The sequence below is a fragment of the Ambystoma mexicanum genome, chromosome 8, assembly GCF_040938575.1.
Source record: "Ambystoma mexicanum isolate Mex_15411 chromosome 8, UKY_AmexF1_1, whole genome shotgun sequence".
NCBI classification, from domain to species: Eukaryota; Metazoa; Chordata; class Amphibia; order Caudata; family Ambystomatidae; genus Ambystoma; species Ambystoma mexicanum.
In genome coordinates, this window is record NC_090929.1 from 1,726,180,928 (window position 1) to 1,726,203,861 (window position 22,934).

At 50.2% G+C, this 22,934-nt stretch overlaps 1 protein-coding gene across 2 annotated transcripts in view; it reads left to right on the top strand.

Annotated features, from left to right (window-relative positions):
- The window catches only part of LOC138473369 (zinc finger protein 793-like), a 731,413-nt gene that overhangs the window by 544,653 nt on the left and 163,826 nt on the right, over window positions 1-22,934 (top strand). Inside the window, exon 8 of one of the 2 annotated variants that reach the window (XM_069612056.1) lies at window positions 194-16,825. The exons of the other annotated variant lie outside the window; for it this stretch is intronic. Within the exon in view, the coding sequence (XP_069468157.1) occupies window positions 194-849 (656 nt within the window). The 3' untranslated portion in view covers window positions 850-16,825. Of the gene's footprint in view, window positions 1-193; window positions 16,826-22,934 lie in introns of those variants that run through there. 2 annotated transcript variants of the gene reach the window in all.

Here is a 22,934-nt window from a genome sequence, read left to right on the forward strand (position 1 = left end):
AGATGTGAACTGCAATACTTGGAAAAACACCTTAAGATGCACATTGGGTTTCTTTCTTTACCTGCACTATTAAAATGATCAGTGTGCACTTCCAAGGTATATTTGTACACACTGTTTATTCAGAATATTACTATTAAAGAAAATATTCATGAGAGGAACGCTTTTTTTATTGACTCTCATTTTGATCCAACAGGTAATGAAAGCACAAACAGGAAAAAGAAAGTTGAAGACTCTATGAAAATGTATGAAAGAACTTCAGCACACATTTTAGCAGGAACGAGCAACTCCTTGGCTCTTCGGAGCAGTAACATGGACACACCGTCTAGAAGCCAAATGTGGGCAGAAGCGGAGTCTGCTGAATGTGAAAGTAGCTTCTGCCCTCCTCTATATTTCGATTACCAGCACGGAAGCCCTGACATGGGAGCCTCTTATACATACAATGAACACGAGAGTAATCGGATGAGCTCGCAGCATCCCCGAGATCTTCCGAACATCCAGACGGGGACGGAGGCTGAGAAAAGCTACAGTCAGAAGACCGAAACCAGTGGTGATATGAGTACAAGTTCAAGAGCCAGGCCATTTGCATGCACTCAATGTGAGAAGAGTTTCCTTCAGAAAAGCCATCTCACCACACACCAGAGAACGCATTCAGGGGAGAAGCCTTACATATGCATCTTCTGTCATAAACGATTCCATCGGAAAGATATTCTGGATAAACATGTAAGGATTCACACTGGGGAGAGACCATATAAATGCACTGAATGTGAGAAAACCTTTGTTCAGAGAGGCCATTTGACTGAACATCAAAAGAAACATGCTTCAAGCAATGCAACAAAGTATGCAGTTTAAAACCCAGGAACATTAAACAAAGCTGAAGAGACCACCAGGACAGTGGGACTGAAAACCCCTTTAAAGCAATTCTGTACTGATCACTCAACATGCAATGGCTTTCAATTAAAGGTGACTTGATTCCTCTGTCAGAGAATGCCCAGGCAATCATGCAATATACCATTACAGTGTTTCTATCTGTCACCATGGATACAATATTCTGCTGTTTATGGTGCACACCTGTGAGTCTTGCGCCATTGATGAAGCCACTGTGTAACCCTGCCAGTCCCTGACCCTCTGCTGCTGCATTGTCTTTTAGTAGTCCGGGCACAACCATGTCAGACGCGAGTCCCTCTTTTCTCCTGTTATTTCTTCTCCCATAGTGTGTGCTTTGGCTGTATTCTGTGGGTTAAGTGCTTACTCTTTCCATTGAAAGACACCAGACAGCAATATGTGGAGGGCGAGGTGCGCATTTGCACGCTTTCACCACTTGACTTCCTATCTCAGGTGCGGCCGCGTCCTCCACAAGGCCTCTCGTGTGCAGAGGATGTGAATGTTGCAGTCCTAGCGGCTCCAGCGTTTGTTTCTGCCCCGCACGGCCATAGGTCGTCTAACAGCAGCTACGTGGTTAGCGTTGGTTGCATAATATTTCTCAGACCCCATCTCTGTGGACATGTAGAGTAAGTACACATGCCAAACAATCCCGTACCAGGAAAATGTCAGGTTGTATGTTGACCATGTCAAGAATAGGTTACAGGCCGTGCACCAGCTCCCGAGCTACTGGTTTTACTCTCTTGCCTCCGCTCTCCTCCAACTTTTTCCCTGAGTATGTTCATTTGCCAGTGGAGCAAAATGAGGAAAGCACATGGACCCTAAATGCTTGAAGAGTTACAACAGACCAAAACGCGAACACATCCTGTGTTTACTAGATCGCCTCTTGGCACATCAATGCCACATACCCCCAGGTTTTGGGCATCCAGGGTCACAGTGCCACTATTTACACATTGACCACTCTTTAGCACTACCCATGACTGCTGTTAAAGTCTTACAGTAAGCACACAAATTCGGTCAGCATTTTTAAAATGATAATTGCTAAGAGACCCCTTACCTGGTCTTTCCTTTTCAAATTGCAACTCTTTAGTTTACATTTTTGCGTTGTGTACTTGCAGATCTGAACTGCCAATTAGCTCAGAGTACATTCCTGACACAAATGACCTGTGGCCACGTATGTAGCAGCTTTGTTCCATGCCATTTAGTGCATGCCAAGTTCTGAGCAGTGGCTGGTTCAGGAAGTGTGTTCTTTCTCTTTGCATTCTGTTAAATGTAGCTTTGCTTCTCCACTCATTAAAGCAGGGCAATTCTTCAGTGGCGTGATGGGAAGTAAGAAGTGGGAGTGTCCGGAAGTAACGGAAATCCTTCTTGCTCTTGTGAGGTTTTTGGATTTTATGTCTTCTGTTTTTTTTCCTAGCCCTCCTGATGTAACTCACGCAGCTGGATTCCTCAGCTGAATAACATGGGTGCAGGACATCTCACTAAGCCTGCCTCTGCCCACCTCAGGCTGTTACTCCGCAGGGATTGCCTGCTCGTGAAACTCCTGTGTGGTTGAGTTTGAGCTTGCTTGCGAGGATGTCTGGTGTGGAAGGAGGGGAACCTTCTCTACCCACTGGTGGCTGGGCACTTGGTTCAGGGAGGATTGATGGGAGAGGCCCAGCAGGGATGCTGCCTGCTGCGGGACACCCATTACCTCCACTCTTCCTCGTCCCAGTACATACCTCATGAGGCACCCGCCTCCGACACAGGACCTTCTTCTATTTCTTCTTATTTCTATAACTCCTCCCCCACACCCACGTCACTTAGTTAAATTTTTCCTGCCTCTGGCAGGTTGGGCTCGTTTTTTCTTCCCGCCGCGGGGCGCTGGGGAGCACCGAATGCTGGCCCCCTGGTGGGGCTGTGTGGCGGGGCCTTCGGCTCCTTCAGGTGTGGCAAGACTCCTGGGTTCCCTGCGGGGCTTGGGACCCGGTTGAGTCAGGCTGCCTTGCCTGGTTTCTGCTGGGCTTTGGCCAGCGCAGGGCATCGTGGCCCGGGTTCTGGGAGAACGGACCCGGGTTAAGGTAAGGAGAAGGGGGGCATGTTTTTCCTGTTGCATGGCCATGCTGCATGGGCGGCTGTGCACGGATTGGCGGCTCCTTTTTCTTGTTTGAGCCACGTGATCCGGAGGAGGGTGGGCTCCTCCTCTGGTGCTGCAGGCATGTTGCCATAGGAATTAATTGATGTTGTTCCTATTGGTGGTTGTTCTTTCTGGCCTCTATTTGAATGTGGGAGAGGCACGTTAGCAATTGTTTGTATGTGGAGCCTTGATTCAGTGTGCAGGGGTCTTTGGTGAAGCAGGCTTCCTTGGTCACTGTTTTTGAGCTTACTCAACATGGGAAAACATTCTGCAAAGAGCAGGCATCTGGTCCTGTCCTTCTTCTTCGTCGTCCTCTTCTCCTGATTTACACAGAAAGAGAAAGAAGAAGGCTAAGCGTTTTTCCCTGACCAGAAATATAGGCATACACCTAGGAAGGGGTTGCCATTGGTTTCCGATATCCGGGAAAAAATCCTCCGGGAATGGCATGACCCAGAGAAGATTGCAATGCCCCGCTTCATGTCCAAACTTTACCCTTTGAAGGGCGACACTTTGCTGTCTGATCCAGTTGAGGTCGATTATATCCTCGCCAGCCTGGTGGGTCGCTCCTCTATGTCGGCCGAGGAGGCGGCCGTCTGGGATCCAGTGGACCGCCGAGTTAATTCCGGCCTTAAGAAGGTTCATGCAGGGGCGCATCTGGCCCTTCGAGCAAATATCTATGGTTCCTACACAGCTGAAACAGTGTTGAATGGTTTCAGTGAGTTGAAAAAGGCTGTCAATGAAGGCTCTGATTGTGCCCCTTTGCTTACAGACATGCAGAGACAGGTTGAGTTTTTGGCCGATCTGGCTTTTGATGGGGTGCGTGATTCAGCCATGGCCATGGGGGCTGGTATATCTGCCCGGAGGCATTTGCACCTAAGGGACTGGAAGACTGATGGGTCTCAGAAGGCGGCTGCCCTGAAACTTCCTTTCACTGGGTCCAGGCTTTTTGGTGATTGCCTTGAGGATAAGGTGAACAAAGTTTTTAGGGCGGACAAACATGCTGACAAACTTCGACGCTAGCCTCCTTCAACGGCCAAGAAATCTTCCTCTGGGGCTGGTCCAGTGACCAGCAGGTCTTTTCCTGGCTCCTCATCACATTCTTTTCGGAGAGCTATGGGGGGTCGGGGTCCTCCACGCTCTTCACGTCCTGGGCCGGCACCTAAGTCCTGACGGTTTGGAATTGCCCGTGGGAGGGCGGCTCCAGCAGTTTTTTTCAGTATGGGAAAGGTGGTGTTCCGACTCATGGGTTCTAGACACAGTACAATGGGGGTATTGAGTGCATTTCCTGTCTCCTCCAGCATTGCATGGTTCGGACTGTGGTTCCCAGGTCTCGGCTCAAGAGGTTGGCCATGGACGCCGCGCTCTCCGAATTAGTGTTGAAGGCGGCCATCATGCCCGTTCCTCTCCCTGTGCAGGGTCAGGGGTTCTACTCACGGGTGTTCCTGGTCCCCAAACCTTCGGGGAAGTACCGTCTAATTCTGGACCTCAAAGCCCTGAACTGCTTCGTCCAAAAGGAACACTTCAAGATGGAGACTTTACAGAACATTCTTCCGATGTTATTAAAGGGGGATTGGATGACATCTCTGGATCTCCAGGACGCTAATTACCATGTGGCTCTCCGTCCCTGGCACATGCAGTTCTTCCGCTTTGCAGTGGGATCCCGACATTTTCAGTTCAGGGTGGTCCCGTTCGGACTGCGATCTGCCCCCAGAGTTTTCACCAAGCTGGTGGCTCCCCTGGTGGCGCACTTACATCTGCGGGGCATTCAGATATTTCCCTACCTGGACGATTGGTTGATCAAAGCGTCCTGCCGGCAGACTGTCATTTCTCATCTCCGATTGGTCTGCCAGGCATTGCAGGACTGGGGTTTCCTGGTGAACTGGCAGAAGTCCCAACTGGAGGCTTCTCAGGATCTAGTTTTCATTGGTGCACAGGTTTGCACCTGGAGAGGGTCCGTCGCTTGCTGACTGTTCTGGGCAGGGTTCTCGGGAGGCAGTATGTCCCGGCCCACCTATTGCTGAAATTGCAGGGGCACATGGCTTCTTGCGTGTTTCTAGTTCCCTGGGCCCGTCTTCATCTACGCCCCCTGGTGTCCTACCTTCTCTCCCACTGGCTCCCTTCATCTCAAGCTTTCGAGGCTTTGATTCTGGTGTCTCTGGCGCTGCGGGTCTCCCTTCAGTGGTGGTTGAGGGTTCCGAAACTACGGGCTGGGGTGTCCCTGATCATTCCTCCTGTGACCACACTTGCTACCGACGCCAGTGGAAGGGGCTGGGGAGCTACGTTGGGAGACCTCTCTGCTCAGGGGTTGTGGGATCCGGAAGAGAGCCATCGGACATCCAATTGGCGAGAGTTGTGTGCCATTCTCCGGGCTCTGGTGTACTTCAGGAGGTTGCTGATGGGCCGGGCAGTTTTGGTCCGGACGGACAATACGACAGCTTTGGCTTACGTCAACCGCCAAGGGGGTTCCGGCCGCTCCTTGAATGCCCTGGCAGCTCAGATAGGTGCTTGGGGGGAATCATATCTGGTGTCCCTGGTGGCTTCACATATCAGGGGGGGGTGGACAATGTTCGGGCGCTACTCAGCCGCCGGTTTCCCTCCTCTGTGGAACTGGTCCTCTCGACCCAGGTTTTGCAGAGATCTGTGTCGGGTTCGGGACCCCTATTCTGGACCTGTTTGCGTCTCCAGCCTCAGCAAAAGTTCCCCTCTTCTGCTCTCGTTTTCAGACAGAGGGTGCGTGGGGGGTGGACGCCCTCTCTGTGCAGTGGCCTCAGGGTCTCCTTTATGCTTTTCCACCTATTCCTCTTCTGCCTCGGGTGGTTCAGCGCATCAGAATATCCAGGGTGACTGTATTGTTGTTCGCTCCGTACTGGCCCCGCCGGAGTTGGTTCCCCTCTCTGTTGGAGCTTCGGTGCCAGGAGCCTTGGCTGGTTCCGAAGTGGCCTTGTCCCCTTCTGGGGGAGCTACGGTTGGGGGTCCGCCAGATACAATGGGCAGTGTGGATATTGCACGGGCTAGGCTGATATCTCAGGGGTTTTCTGGTCCTGTGGTGATTCCATAATGAATGCTCTTAGACCCTCCACTCTGAAGGCTTACGGCAGACATTGGAGCCATTTCTGGGACTGGTGTGGGCGGTCTGGGATCCCCCCCTGCGTTCTGGCCTCCCCGCTATCCTTCAATTCCTCTGGGATGGGTTTGACAAGGGCCTGGCGGTTTCCACGCTTCGCTCTGTGGGCCTCCATAAAATTCCTTTTGGGGGACTCTGATGGGCACTTGGATGGGGAGGTGTTGGTGGGGAAGTTGCTCAGGGGTTTTTCTTCTTCCCGTCCTTGTACTTATAAGGGGCTTCCTCCTTGGGATCTCCCTCTTGTCTTAAAGTTTCTTCAAGGGCCTCCCTTTGAGCCCATATCCGAAATTGATATGAAACATCTGACGCTGAAGACTGCTTTTCTGATTGCCATAACTTCTGCCCTTAGGCTTGGGGAGATTGGGGCTCTGTTATGTCACCCCCCTTTCCTGAAGGTTCTGCCGGACTCGGTGGTGCTGAAGTGTGATCCGAAGTTTCTCCTTAAAGTTGTTTCTCGTTTTCACACCTCTCAGGATATGGTTCTCCCTGCCTTTTTTCAAAATCCGCAAACGCCAGAGGAAGTGGCCTGGCATAACATTGATGTGCGGCGGGCGGTGTTGGAGTACTTGGCTAGAACTGCCCCTTTCCGCCGCTCTGACAGTCTTCTGATTACTTTTGGCCCGGCTGGGGCTGGGCGTAAGGCATCTGTAGTGTCCATTAGCCGATGGATCCGTCTTGTGGTCTCCATGGCCTATGTGGCTTCGGGCCTGCCTGTGCCTGCGCACGTTCAGGGGCGGTCCACCAGAGGTTTGGCGGGCTCATGGGCCGATGCTAGGGGGGTATCTCTACAGGAGATATGTAGAGCTGCCACTTGGGCTGATCAGAGCACCTTCATCAACCACTATAGGTTGAATGTCTCCCACTCGGGGGTTGGTTCCTTCGGGGTTGGAGCTTTGTCTGTGGGGATGTAAAATTGGAGTTATTAAAGGTGTGTGTTTCTGCACTGTTTTGACTCTGTGTCTCATTGGGACCTTTTTCCCCGTTTGTTGCTTTGGTATACCTCATGAGGTAAGTACTGGGACGAGGAAGAGTGGACGTGGAGGTAATGTTCTGATTACTTACTGGTAATCTTCATTACTCCTAGTCCTACTCTTCCTCGTCACAGTACTGACGACCCTCCTCACCCTCCCTGCGGGGAAGGTCCCATGCTACGGCTTGGTAATATGAAACTAAGTGATGTGGGTGTGGGGGAGGAGTTATAGAAATAAGAAGAAATAGAAGAAGGTCCTGTGTCGGAGGCGGGTGCCTCATGAGGTAAGTACTGTGACGAGGAAGAGTAGGACTAGGAGTAATGAAGATTACCGGTAAGTAATCAGAACATTTCTGTCACACCCCTCCCATCTGTGCTGCCCAATAAAAGCTCAGAAACAAACATGGTTGACAGATCCCTTTACACCTCTGTCCAGCTGGCACTATCGGACCCTGTAGAAGCAGTGTCATGCAGAGCAAGTAACCAATAATTCTCTCCAATGTGGAAAAAATGCAGGATATAAAGGACTGCCAGTGCCTGTAGAAGCAGTGTCATGCAGAGCAAGTAACCTGTGATGCTCTTCAGTGTGGAGAAACTGCAGGATATAAAGGACTGCCAGTGCCTGTAGAAGCAGTGTCATGCAGAGCAAGTAACCAATGATGCTCTCCAGTGTGAAGAAACTGCAGGATATAAAGGACTGCCAGTATCAGACCCTGTAGAAGCAGTGTCATGCAGAGCAAGTAACCAATGATGCTCTCCAATGTGGAGAAACTGCAGGATATAAAGGACTGCCAGTGCCTGTAGAAACAGTGTCATGCAGAGCAAGTAACCAATGATGCTCTCGAATGTGGAAAAACTGCAGGATATAAAGGACCTCCAGTGCCTGTAGAAGCAGTGTCATGCAGAGCAAGTAACCAATGGTGCTCTCCAATGTGGAGAAACTGCAGGATATAAAGGACTGTCAGTGCCTGTAGAAGCAGTGTCATGCAGAACAAGTAACCAATGATGCTCTCCAATGTGGAAAAACTGCAGGATATAAAGGACTGCCAGTGCCTGTAAAAGCAGTGTCATGCAGAGCAAGTAACCAATGGTGCTCTCCAATGTGGAGAAGCTGCAGGATATAAAGGACTGCCAGTGCCTGTAGAAGCAGTGTCATGCAGAGCAAGTAACCAATGATGCTCTCCAGTGTGAAGAAACTGCAGGATATAAAGGACTGCCAGTGCCTGTAGAAGCAGTGTCATGCAGAGCAAGTAACCAATGGTGCTCTCCAATGTGGAGAAACTGCAGGATATAAAGGACTGCCAGTGTCTGCAGAAGCAGTGTCATGCAGAGCAAGTAACCAATGATGCTCTCCAGTGTGAAGAAAATGCAGGATATAAAGGACTGCCAGTGCCTGCAGAAGCAGTGTCATGCAGAGCAAGTAACCAATGGTGCTCTCCAATGTGGAGAAACTGCAGGTTAGGAAGGACTGCCAGTGCTGAGATCTAGGAAGACGCAATGGGTCGGCAAGTTGTCACAGGGTGCAATTCCCAGTTATTAATAGGCTGTTAATCACCTACCACCACCATGGCAGGGTAAGGTAGAGAAGCTGGTGGTAAATTGAAGGCCCTACAAAGTGAAGCTGTGAAGGCTCGGCAAGCGAGAGGAAAGACACTGACTGCTGTGAAATGTAATTTAAGTACCATAGTATTTGCAAGAGAGGAGAAAAATGGTCTGAGTGCTGGAAAACATAGAAGTACCAGAAGGTCTGCAAGAGGATGGCACGATGCTGATGGGAGGTGCCCAGTAACCTGTTGAGAGGATGTGATAATTAGTTCCACGAGAAGAGGAGCAAGTGCCGCAGGTGGGAGGTGCACAGTGTCCTGATGAAAGGAGGAAGTGGCGCAGGTGGGAGGTGCAGTGTCCTGATGAAAGGAGGAAGTGGCGCAGGTGGGAGGTGCACAGTGTCCTGATGAGAGAGGAGGAAGTGGCGCAGGTAGGAGGTGCAGTGTCCTGATGAGAGGAGGAAGTGCCGCAGGTGGGAGGTGCAGTGTCCTGATGGGAGGAGGAAGTGGCGCAGGTGGGAGGTGCAGTGTCCTGATGAATGGAGGAAGTGGTGCAGGTGGGAGGTGCACAGTGTCCTGATGAGAGGAGGAAGCGGCGCGGGTGGGGATTGCGCAGTGTCCTGATGAGAGGAGGAACCGGCGCAGGTGGGAGGTGCAGTGTCCTGATGAAAGGAGGAAGTGGCGCAGGTGGGAGGTGCACAGTGTCCTTATGAGAGGAGGAAGTGCCGCAGGTGGGAGGTGCAGTGTCCTGATGAGAGGAGGAAGTGGCGCAGGTGGGAGGTGCAGTGTCCTGATGAATGGAGGAATCGGCGCAGGTGGGAGGTGCAGTGTCCTGATGAATGGAGAAAGTGGCGCAGGTGGGAGGTGCACAGCGTCCTGATGAGAGGAGGAAGTGGCGCAGGTGGGAGGTGCACAGTGTCCTGATGAGAGGAGGAAGTGGCGCAGGTGGGAGGTGCACAGTGTCCTGATGAGAGGAGGAAGTGGTGCAGGTGGGAGGCGCACAGTGTCCTGATGAGAGGAGGAAGTGGCGCAGGTGGGAGGTGCACAGTGTCCTGATGAGAGGAGGAAGTTGCGCAGGTGGGAGGTGCAGTGTCCTGATGAGAGGAGGAAGTGACACAGGTGGGAGGTGCAGTGTCCTGATGAGAGGAGGAAGTGGCACAGGTGGGAGGTGCAGTGTCCTGATGAGAGGACGAAGTGGTGCAGTTGAGAAGTGTGCATTGCCTTGAAAGTGAACAAGAACACAGAGATTTTGGAAAAATCAGGTACCACAGGGTCTGTTCCGTAAAAGATTGTAGGAAGTTTTATTTCCTAATTTAAATGTGTATATATCTAAATCGCTTGTCCTCTTCCCCATCTGTCCTATGTTTACACATTTTAGTGAGATTTCAGGAAATGCAGCCTTTTGGGGAAAGAGCTGTGGCAAATATGCCCTTTCAGGGATATTAGTTTTGTCATCTTTCTCAGGGAAATCGCAGTCCATTTCCAGACACTATTCTTCAGAGTGAGAGGACTGGAGGTGATGACCAGATAACAGGGCACTGTCCGCCTTCCTTCCCCCTGGATGTGAGGGGTTGGATGAAAGTACGTGAAAAACGGGCCGGCAGCCCGCAAAGGAGAAAGGCGGTGGGATGCCAGGGTTTGCACCAGTGCGGGCAAAGGGAAATGCATTAGTGTGGCATCTCCCTATGTTGTACAAGGAAAGGATTTGGCAAAGGGAATTTATTGATATTTTCACCTAGCTTGATTTGGAGCAAACAGGTCTTGACATGCGCAAAATTTCAGAGAAGGAAAGGGAGGAGAAAGACGGGGAGAGGGTGAAGGAGGAGGATACCATTCACAATTGGTTGGCAGGTTTCAGAATACTGTCATCCATCATGGTAGAAAAAATACCCAGAGGATGCGGGTGCATTAATGGATGTATGAACAATACATTCATACCGCTTACTTAATTTATGGAGGTGATGCATGGCTAAGATATGACAAAGGTTTCAGTTTAAAAATGCAGATTTGGACGGCAAGGTTATGGGATGAAGTGGATGTTACAGGTTTCATTGAAAAGATGGTAGCAGCAAAAGAAGTGGGGGGAAGGGCGCAGGTTGAGAAGCTGTATTATAAGAAAGAAAAACCGACATACTGGCTCCTGCTCTGGCTGACTTCTGCAACCACTCCTTCGCCTCTGGAGTCTTCCCTTTCCCCCAGAAGCACTCCCTTGTGCACCCTCTTTTAAGAAACCCTCTGCCGACCCTTCCTGCCCGGCTATCACCCAATCTCCATCACTCCTTTCCTGGGCAAACTCCTGGAAAAGCTGGCCATCTCCCAGCTTAATATTCACACTGAATCTGTTGGTTGTGTCCATGACCATCAGTCTGGATTCAGAGCTGCCAGAAGCGTGGAAACTGCTCTCCTGAACATCTGTGAAGACCTGCTCTCCATCCTTGATTCCAACATCCCCCTGTGTCCTCATCTTACTTGATCTCTCTTCTGCCTTTGACACCGTCAACAATGCCATCTTGCTCAACCGTCTCCGTGATAACCTGGGTATCACTGATCAGGCCCTAGATTGGCTGACCTCTTTCCTCTCTGATCGACCCTCCCAGGTAAACTCGGGTCCTTCCTCTCCTCTATCTCTGTCTCTACCTGTGGTGTTCCCCAGGGGTCTATCCTCTCTCACTGGCTGTTCAACCAATACCTGGCACTCCTTGCTCATGCATTGCCGCTCTCTGCCCAAACTTTCAGTGCTATGCGGATGACACTCCACTCATTTTCAGGCTCCCTTCTGCCACCTCTTCTCCTTCTCTCATCTCGGACTGTCTGTCTGCTATCCAGGAGTGGTGTGCCGCCAATGATCTCTGCCTTCATGCCATTAAGACCAAGATTCTCCTCATTGGCACACCTGCTGCCTCCTTTCCTGTCACTCTCTGGCCTTCCAGCTGTGAGGCTAAAAACCTCAGGGTCATCTTCGACTCCACGCACTCCTTCTCCCCTCATGTCTCTGACGTCTCCAAGAAGTCACACTACCAGCTGCACCTCCTCAGAGGTATTCTTCCTTTCCTCCCCTTCCCCCAGAAGCTCACTGTCTCCAGAGGACTGGTTCTCTCTAGGCTGGACTACTGCAACAGCCTCTTTCTCAATCTTCCTGCCTCTACTCTCCGCCCTCTGCAACTCATCAAGAAAAGTACTGCAAAACGTGTCCTTGGCCTCAAGCCCAGGGATCGTATCTCTCCAGGACTGAAATCTCTGCACTGGCTCCCAGTGGCGGTGAGGATTAAGTTCAAAATGCTATGCATTGTCCTCAAGGCCTTCTGGGGCCTGGGGCCTCAATACCTTCAACTCGTTCTTCCTAAATATCTTCCTTCTCGAGTTGTTTGCTCATTCGCCTCCAACTCACTCAGGGTCAGTCACTTCTCCAAGCAACGAGTTGGTGTTAGATCTTTCTTCTGCTGGGGCCTCCTTCTGGAACGGCCTCCCTGCCTCTCTTAAACTTGAGGAGAACCAACTCCGGTTCCGGAAGTACCTCAAGACCTTCCTCTTTGCTTTCTCTCCTCCTCTCCTCTGCTGATCTCCTGGCTGAAACTGCACTGGGTACCTGGCTACCCTCTGATCTCGGGCCCAGGTGCCCTTCCCGACCGGTTGTACACCTGCACTGCTCCCCTGGCTACCCTTGAACCCGGGGACTGTTTCTGTATCCCTACAGCCCCTACTAGCACTTGACACCTGATGTCTGCACTTACCCTTGCACTTGCCACCAGATGGCCGAACGTTTTATTTATTCATTTTCTTATTTATTGCTGTTATCCTATGTACTGCACTACCCCCTCCCCTTCCCCCTTCCCCCTTGCACTTTCCACCACCCCCCGTCCCCTGCACTTGCGCGATCTCAATGTCACCTGGCCTAGTAGGATTGTTGCTCTGTATTCCCTCTGTTGCCCCTCCCTTGCCTTGTCGCTCCTTAAAACACTTGTGTATATGCGCGTTATAAATGCCATATCATATATCATATCATATGGGGACAGGAGGAGGGGATCCTTTCGCTGGCGCTCCTCTTGGAATAATAGATCCAGCTACCAGCAGGGGGAGCAGGGGGAGCAAGCTACATGCTGGAAATTAGAGCACGGCTATTGCCCTTTCGGGAAAATTTGTAAATTCAAACATGTATGCACCAAATGTTCTGGGAGTCATAGCACAATGTCATGTTATGGGGGGCGGGGGTTTGGGTAAGAGCGCTAGCGCAAAGCCAAAGGAGAATGCTAAGTGAAATGGACACCCCTCTGCCCACACCCATACTCCTTGCCAAAATGTTGCCATTACTAAACTCTTACCATAATAGTGCAGATGCAGAAGTAATTTGGGGGGTTTCAGTGGGGGTTGTAATCCCTTACACTGGTGCAGTAGACGACATGGAGACTGACAACTTGAAGTCAGCGCTAAAGATGAGGGAGACGGTGAAACAGAAAATTGCAAAGGAAGTTAGTCTAGGAAGGGTGGCCGGTCGTTTCGCCACCCCCCGCCCCCGTGGAAAACTTTAAGGTATCACCATTGGGATTGGTGCCTAAGAAAGAGTAAGGGTAGTTTCGTCTCATCCAGCAGCTATCCTTCTCAGAGGGACAATCGGTGAACAATGGCGTAGAAGAGAACTGTAGGGGGAACTACGCCTCCTTTGAGGATGCAGTGGAGCTGGTGAAGGCCATGAGGAGAGGGGCACTTATGGGGAAAGCAGACATTGAATTGGCCTTCAGGTTATTACCAATCAACAAAGGAAGCTATGATTTGCTTGGCTTCAAGGTCAATGGGCTGTATTATTATGACAAATGGTTGCCCATGGGTTGCTCCATTTCCTGTGCATACTTTGCACGTTTTTGGAATACGCACTAAAGGAGGGGGATGGGAAAGGTATGCATTACTTGGATGACTTCCTGTTCGTCGGCAGGAAAGGGACAGATGAAGGTGGTACTTTTAATGGACAAGTTCAAGGCACTGACACATGACCTGGGGGTTCCCCTAGCAAAGGGAAAGACAGTTGAGCCACTCTTGAGGCTAACCTTCTTGGGAATTGAGATTGATTCAGAGGAAGGAATAACAAGGCTGCCAAGAGACGAGGTGGAGAACCTAAAGGACACGATCAAGGGATTGAAGGGCCAGGAGCAAGCCCACATTGAGGGAGCTACAGTCATTGGCAGGGAAGTTGACTTTTGCCAGTAGGGTGATCCCAGCGGGCATGGTGTTCGCCAGGAGCATCGAGCTAAAGACAGCGGGGTTGCAACATGCATCCCAACACGTCCGTCTGGTTGCGGAATTAAAGGAGGATTTGAAGATGTGGGACGATTTCCTGGATAGGTTTAATTGGGTTCCACTATGGAGGGAGCAATGGCCAAGTAGCAAGAGTATGAGGCTTTTTACGGACGCATCAGGCGCGCATGGGTTTGGGGCGATCCTGGGGAAGGATTGGTGCGCAGATGTATGGCTGGCAGTATGGCATGAAGAGGGTGCAGCCCGAGACATCACACTGCTGGAGTTGTTCCCCATCGTGGTGGCATTTTGCCTATGGGAGACGTCGCTGGCCAATAAAAGGGTGATTCTGTGGTCAGATAACCTGGCAGTGGTGCAGGTCATAAATCAAGGGGCATCCAGCAATTTAAGGGTTTTGAGGTTACTCAGGGAGTTGGCAACGAGCTTACTCACGTTAAACTCGGAAGTGAGGGTGAGCCACATACCGGGGGTAAGGAACCTAGCAGCTGACTCTCTCGTTTACAGTGTGGAAGGTTTCTGGAGAGCAGACCAGAGGCAAGCGAGAGGATGACCCCATTCACGAGCCAATGCTGATGTCTGATTGGGAAAATATGAGCACTCTAATCAGCACGGCATTGGTGCCAGGCACAGGAAGGCGATACAAGGTGTGTTGGGAGCAGTTCCTGACTTTCAGGGAAAGTTTCCTGGCAGAGTACCAGGGAGGATCTTCAGTGCGTGCCTTTATCAGGTGGGGTTGGCAGACTCTGAAAACCAGAGCCTGGGTAGCTTAACACCTAGCTGCAATTGCCCACTACCACAAACTGGGAGGGAAGCCTGACCCCACTAAGGAACACTAGCTCAGGATGGCTATGAAGGATTGGGAAAACTGCACAGAGAAGAATGTTGATCCCAGGCGCCCCATAGACATTTTGAAGCTCCACATTTTAATAGGAATACTGCTTAGGACATGCCAGAGCAAATGGGAGGTTGTACTGTTCACAACGGCTTTCACCTTGGCCTTCTTTGGGGAGTTTGCGGTCAGCGAGTTGGTTCCTGAAAATAAGGATGGCCGGGGTACTGGGTTTCTGAGACTGGAAGATGTCATTGTTAGGGAGAATTCTCATTCAATGGCTAATTTCCCTTACCTAGTGAGTTAATTTTTTCCTACTTGGTAAGAGTATGAGCTTTCCCCCCGCTCTTACCCATGTTTTGCCATGTGTATTTCATCTGTTTTTGTGATTGTGGGCTCTGGAGTACACCACTTCAGTAGCCCCCTTATTTTGTGTGTTACACAGCACCTTCAGTGCAGTGACACAGGGTTGTCTTTTAGACTTACCACCGACTCCATTTCTGGGGCTGACTACTGTTCCCCAGAAAAGGGTAAAGTTGCCCTTAACTTTACTTAGTCATTTAACCACAGATGCAGTACACCCCATCTTACATGGTTTACTGGAAAGGGTTAATCCTCAGCCCTTTTTATCTGTAACTCCTAGAGCATTGTTTTGCTCTTTTAACATTTAGACTTGGCTGGTGGCAGTGGTATCTACCCTAACTTTTCTACCGCGATTATACTTTATAAACGTGGTATTGTGTTAGGCTATTATATTAGCCTCGAACTTAAACCCGCTTGACCAAATACTCTTTCTTTTGGCTCCGGTCCTTGTGTTTTACTTTGCGCGGCAAACCAGGTTTGCCTTCTTTGTTCACTGTCTTTTGGCATGCTTCTGCCAAGAAGCCCTCCTCTAGGCGCCTGGGTGTCTAGGTTGGCTGAATATGAGGGAGGTGTGTAGTCACCCCCTGCACAGGGTATCCTAGGAAACCCAAGAAGCACTTTGCCATGATTGGCTGAGATGGTTGTCCAGGCTGGGCAACCCCCCTGCTGCGTTATTGACAGCCAGGCTGTGTGAATGCGGGATTTTCTCATAAAAGGCAGGACTCTTGGGCTAGAAGTCAGTCGCCACTGGAACTACAAGGAACCGAAGAGAAGCAGAGAAGAAGTTGGCTGCTGCAACTATCCTGTCCCTGTGAAGCCCTGCTTCTGTCCTAAGCTAACTATCCTTCGACGACCAGAGAAGATCCAGTCCGGAGTCTTCTTCCCTTGAGCCTGGTGGGGATAACCAGCTCATCTTCTACAGCCAGAGGATCTCTTCGTGGTTGAAATCACTGCACACTGCTGTAGTGGTCCGGATAGCCATCAGAAGAGCCTCTCCTGTTTTTAAGGAGTGCACCTTTCATTCAACGTCGCTGCTGCCGGCTCCAGCCTTGTGTGGTGCAGACCCTTCCAGCCGTCGTCCTTCTTGCCGAAGCTCCAGGAACCGTGGGTCTGCAGGAAACTACCAGGAACAACTGCCATGGCACCAGCTTCTTCATTGAATAAGGTACTGTGTTCTGCTTGAGGAATTCGGGTGAATCCCTTTCTCCTCCTACAAGGCTTGCCCTTGTCTTCCCTCCTTCTAACTTTTGCTTCCTCCATTGACAATATCTAAGTACTCCTGGCTACGCTGAATCGTGAACTGTCCGACTGTGTGATCCTTGACAACAGGAACCCGGTTCCACTTGACACTGGCTCCGGCCTATTGACTTTTGAATTTCTGTCTAAGAGTGTACTCTGATCCTGTCTGCCTTGACAAAAGTATTGCCTATGATTTTTGCCCCCAACTCCCTCTGGGTATCTCAGGTGCGAAGTGTGTTTTTGCCCCGGTAACATTTCTTGCCGCGGATACGCGTTTCTTTAGTAAGACCGAACTGTCATTATTGTCAAAAAGTGATCGCAAGTGTATTCCCGGTAATGTCTTTTGTTTCACAACACCGGTCTGTTAAAGCATACAGTACATACCTTGAAGTTATACCGTACAAAGTGAATTGGTTGGTTGTAGTATATTTTACGTGTGGTTTTGAATTAATAGAAGTGTCGTGTTTATAACAAACGGTTTAAAAATAAATGTACTTATATTTTTTACCTGAAACATTGAGTGAGTGTTTGCTTGAGTCACAGTAAATGTGGTCCCTTTGTGTAATCTCTGCTACTGCTCATATACTCTTGAGATAAGCCTGGCTGCTCCGCCACTGCTACCACTTTAACATAGTAGTACAGGCTTGTACCAAAGGTAAAACCTGTATTACCACCTGTAGTCTTAATTGTGTGTAGTGGTCCCTAAGGGCACTGCACAGGATTCTGCCTAACGATCATGATGGCAGGGCTGGACACCTGAAAGTAAGACATCATGCAGGAGCAGGTGCGCTTCTTTTTTTGCACAGGGATGGGATGGGCCCGAGCAGGTATCAGTTCAAGAGCGTGATGGACATGGCGCTAAAGGACATGGGAGTAACTGAGGGGGTTTTCGGGACCCACTCGTTCAGAATTGGGGCAGCCACATCAGCAGCTGGGCTGGGCATGAGGCCAGAAGCAATCATGAGGATAAGAGGAAATAGGGGGATGGAAGTCCAGCTGTTTTAAGAGATAAATAAGACTGGACAAAATGTGATGCTAATGTGCCACCTTCTCATCGCTCAAAAGACAGCAGTCGTAAGGAGGAAGCGGTCCGTTTGGGTGTTGGGTCACTCCTTCATGACAAGCGCCAGGCATAAATGGACCCCTGGACAGGTAGAGAATGACGGCAAGTGAGTTTTGGGTGGCATGGGGTGCCAGGGATAAGATGGGAGCAGCTGGAAGTGCATGGGCTGTTGAGTAGATACCCCGGGTCCGACGTGCTCATGATTCATCTACATGGAAACGACCTCACGAGCCTGGGCAGAGGGGCACTAATGAGGGAAATGATGGGCACCCTGCAGGAATTGGCCTCCCGGTTAGGAGTTCTCCAGGGGCAGAGGTTTCACCCAGGTCAGGCACGGTTTGATCAACCTAAAATCTCCAGAGTATTATGAGAAGGATGGAGTGCACTTGTCTATGGCGGGCTTGGATTTGTTTTTCTGGAACTTGTTCACAAAGCTTCTGGAGCTATGAGCCATGGATGGGGGGATCCACGGATGGGTGCAGACCCCACAGTGGCGTGGCAGTGTTTTAGCGGCCAGTGACACTGTAGGTACTATAAACGAACCGTGGGAAAGCAGGAGGGGTGTTTGCGCTCCTATTGCGATCAGTGCTCCTCTGAGGCCTAGCGGCAAGGGTGCTAGAGGTATCTAAGAGGGCTCAGCTTCCCCTGGCAAGAACTGCACTCCTCCAGCCCAGGATCACGTGCAAGGGCACTGGAGGTACATAAGAGGGCTCGGCTTCCCCCGGCAAGAACGGCACTCCTCCAGCCCAGGATCACCTGCAAGGGCACTGGAGGTATCTAAGAGGGCCCGGCTTTCCCCGGCAACACTGGCACTCCTCCAGCCCAGGATCACCTGCAAGGGCACTGGAGGTACATAACAGGGCTCAGCTTCCCCCGGCAAGAACGGCACTCCTCCAGCCCAGGATCACCTGCAAGGGCACTGGAGGTAAATAACAGGGCTCGGCTTCCCCCGGCAAGAACGGCACTTCTCCAGCCCAGGATCACCTGCAAGGGCAGGTGAAGTGCAGACAATAACGGTTGGGGGAGCTTTGGCCTAGAGTGGACTGGTTTGGAAAATGGGGGAAGCAATGTGCAGATGGAGCAGTCGGCTGGTCACCGCACCTGGAGACCAATTTTACAAAGTTTTGTTTTGCTATGATGACAAACATATAGTGTTTAGTGATTTGTGTGATAATAAACCTGCAGCCTTTTATGCCAACAAATGAGCAAATGTCTCCACCTGCCCTTTTTCTAGAGTAAGGGTAGCGAATGGAAAGAGCAAGGCGGTTGGTATATTTATGGACAAGTGCCCAGGTTATGCTTGTCCCCCATTCTCTAGTAGAAAGGGGTCTGGGCTGTTTGATATTGTGACGGGTACGTTTCTCAAAATATGATTGGCATCTGACTGCTCCTGTCTTTCTTGTGTTCACCGCCACTGTTTTCTTCCCCATGCATGCATGCATCCATCCATCCATCCTTCCTTCCTCTCACCCCATCTTTCTCAAAACAGTCTATACTAGCGTGCAAGTAGTACAGGTGTTGCCTGAGATTCCCTAGCCAATCAGCAGGGCAGTCATGATTTCACACAGTTCATCTAGGCTGCAGTCACCACATCATGGCCTTTCCGATTGATCCACGTCATGTAGGGTGCCTTTGCAGAATGTACTGCTGTGCTGCCTGCTCGCTTTGGCCTGGACCCTGCTAGGAATGCTTCCCTAAGCATGCCATTTACCAGGCCTCCGAGCCTCAGCTCCCCCGCCCACCCTTCCCTCCATGCGTAAATACATTGATACCTTCTCCACACGTCTCCATAGACATATAAGCACTGAAGAAATATCGATTTCATACAGAAAAAACAAGTACATAAAGTGCAAACTATGTCCCTATTATATGCTGACTAGTTATTTTTTTAAATAAATTTAGGAAAAAGAAATAGTTACATCAGCGAACCGTGATCATGTAATCAATGTCGTACAAAACAATTTATTTTTTTATTTTTTAGATTAAGTATTTTTTGGTGTATCTTATGCAAGCAGTATCGTGCCTGACTACTACAAAGGGTCAGTGCTGACATTCAAACCTAAATTATATATATTTTTTTAAACTGTATTTTTCTTTAGTTCCCAATTTATGGGTGTTTCCTCTCATTGGGTCTCTGGTTACTCACCTCTTCTGGCATTCACCATGGCTATATTTTACATTCCATGTTGCTCTGCTTTCCGTGATTTCCTCTCCAGGATCAATTGCTCGTTTATATTGGGGGATGTGTTAGTGGGTGGCCAGACTTCCACTCCCAGAATGCAGTTCACTTCATGCTGTTGAGGCCTCTCAGTACAACACGCTTCGCTTCGTGAAGTGTCAGATCCACAATTTCCAATAATCCATTCTCTTGGGTTCACTCTCTTGTATTGTATGTCACTCCTCCAGGGAGTATGGTAGTTCCCAGGACTTGTGTAATGGTCACATCGTGTTAACCATGTTACCAACCTAATGAATGGGACGAGCCGCTTCTGGCTCGTCAGTCGACCAAGAACTGACTCTTGTGTGTTTTGTTTGAGGCACCATGCTGGTGCCACAACGTAGGCTGAAGGCTTGTTGGAAGGTCCCTTCATCGGGATGGTGCCCCTGCTGGGCAACCCTGTCCCACTGTACTCAAGGTGCAGTGTGATCACTGCTATGGTTGCAGCCCCGGCCTGGGTTGCCCCCAAGGCCGAGGCTACTGTAGGCTTGGTGCCCCCAGCCACGATGTCCTGCTCTGGTGATCCGGAGAGAGCAGGGTGCTCACTGCTCGGTTTGAGCTGCGTGGAAGCAGCTCCATAGTCTGTGCCATGTGTGAGAGGGCGGCGTTGGCCGTGTATGCTGTGCAGATGGCCGCAGAACAAGAACATCTAGGCAGGACCGCTGAGTACCTGCGGCGGGGCCGTGGCCCAAAGAACTCTGGATCTACACACATTGTGTATAGGCGCTATACGAATAAACAATCAATCAATCTACGACGGTGAGGCGCAACAGCTCTCTTGCGCCCGCTCTGGTGCCCAGATGGCATTGGGAGCAGGGTGGGTGAAGGCAGTGTGCGTGCGAGGCAACGAGGACAAAGGAACATGGGGGGGCCCGCGGTGGCCCCTGTGGAGAGAGAGAAAAAATCGAAGGAAACGGAGGCCCGCGCGGCCCGAAATGGACAAAGAAGGGAGCGTTGCTTAAAACGAATCCAGGACCGACAGAGTCTATGATGGTGGAACGCTGCAGCCCTGTGGAAAAGGGGCTGCGAATCATCATGCCCCGCAAGGGAGGGCACTGCAAACAAAAGAAAACCCTCTCAATATCACGGGCCACCTGGTGCCTGTGAGAAGAGCAATGTAACTCCCCTTCCAACATCACGGGCAGCATGCGGCAGCCACGAGGAGAGGGTGCGTGACCGGCTGAACAAAAACGAGGAGGGCTAGCTGGCGGCGCCAGGTGCTTCTCATGTGACGGGCCGTGTGTGCTGCCTGTGCCATTCCAAGTAAAACGCTGGCTGTAGAGTATGCACCCGCCCCCCCTCCCTGCCCCGAAATGGGTGAGAGCCCATATTTCGGTGGTACACCGATCAGCTGGGGAGCGTGGCACAGAGGCCTAAGGACAGGCCCTGAGTGCAATAAATTACCCTGGGGAGGGGTATGAATAAAAGGACAGGCCCTGAGGACTGACAACCCTAGAAAGCAGCACGAGAGAGGACTCCACGCTCACCCACGCTGAGAGGGCTGCACTTCTTGCCCACAAACAGGGTAGAGGCTCCCCAAGGAGCTCTTGTGCGCCCTCAGTGACGACCAACTAACTGGGCCACATCAGGTGCCCCTCAGCGGCGAGTGCAGACTCCAGCCAGGAGCAACATCATGCACATGCACAGTGAAGAAAGTGCGTACTGCCCATGCTCACCTTACACGGTCAGGCCCATACCAGCGCACCATACATGCTGAAAGGGGCCCCTAGGGGTCCCTCGTGCTATGGAAACAAGGCAATAACCATACACAAAAAGATGCACCAGACACAAGGTTCAAATTCCCAATGCTAGGGTTTATTGCAAGCACAAAAATAGTATCAATTGGCCAATTCTGATCTCACGCCCCGCGACGTGAGTTTCCTAGACCTCGAGGGACGCAAGAGAGCGAAATACGTACATCAGTTACATATATACAAAATGCATATCATACAATCAGCAAAGTCATGTTTAACACCCCTCTTTATTAAGTTCCTTTGAACTCGGGATGACGATGGACATATCCGACGAGTATGACGATTATAACATTTTCGATGTCTATTCTAGTAACAATGTGCAATTGGAAAGTGCGAATGAACACGGCGGTTCTGTTCTTGGAAGCAAGCTGCACACGGGGGAAGAGCCACATTCCAAGCTTTGCTATCTATGAGGTACTATTCGTGTCCTGGGAGCCGACACGTTCTAAAGGGTTTTGCGAAGGGGGGCCGTAAGAAGAGCATAATTCAAGCCTTTAGCTGTTTTATTCTAAAACATTCTACCATCGTACGAGACTGGCTGGCAGCTGTGAAGTGGTTAAATGCCCTGCAGCTCTCTCCCAAGGCTACAGAGAGGGAGCGTGGGCATTCCTCTCTGGGCTGCTCATGAGGGGTTTCAACAAACTCTTCAGTCCCGCGACCTTGTCCTTTCATATTCAGACAACAATGTTAACAGTTGAGCAGAGTAAGCAGAATCCACAAGAATTGCAAGCTGCAAAGCAGTTTTCAGACAGAAAGCAATGAGCAATGGTTAACAAGCAAAATGGCGATTCTTGCTACGTTTAAAATGGCCGCTCGTTGTTCAAGCATAGCAGTTTATATTTCTATAATTCGGTGCATAAGACGGTTGGCCCACGGCCATCAAGTTATGTCTATCATTCAAATGAAGGGTATTCATTTTTCCAGATTGACAAACCCTCCTTTTGGTCGTATGCCAAACATCTTATTTATTCATTGTATCCTCCTCCAATGAGGATAAGTCTGGGGTATCTATGTCTGAACCATCTTTATCATTAATGTCTATCGCCATGAATTGCTTTACTGTTTTTGTTTCCTCAGTGTCTTTGTTATTTCGGCCATGCGTTTGTTTTCCTCTCGACACCATGTGCATACATCCCTTAGTACATCCATCAGTTATTTCAGTGCAGACTATTGGTAAGCATTGTATGCAACAGCAGCATGTTATGAATATCCCAAGTACCATCATTAGTATCGAAATTAACTTCCATCCCCAAGACCGCAATAATCCCCAAAACCAGGATTCTATCCCCCAACCCCCTTCTTCAGTAGAGAGTGTGGAACTTATGACATGTAATTTCCGGATCGCTTTAAATATCGTAGGGGAGTAGTCATCTATATACACACAGCATGCAGTTTTTACGAGTATTGTTGCCGTATCCTTCTCTATGTCTCTTTCATTGGGGGCAAAGTACCAGTGATTACATGAACCGGGCTTTCAGTAGCTGCTTTTGGCAAAAGTGTTTCTAATGGGTGTACGTACTCCAGGAACCATAGTGTAATAGCTGTTATTGTTGGTACTATCATACTTAAGAAACACAGGACCAATGTC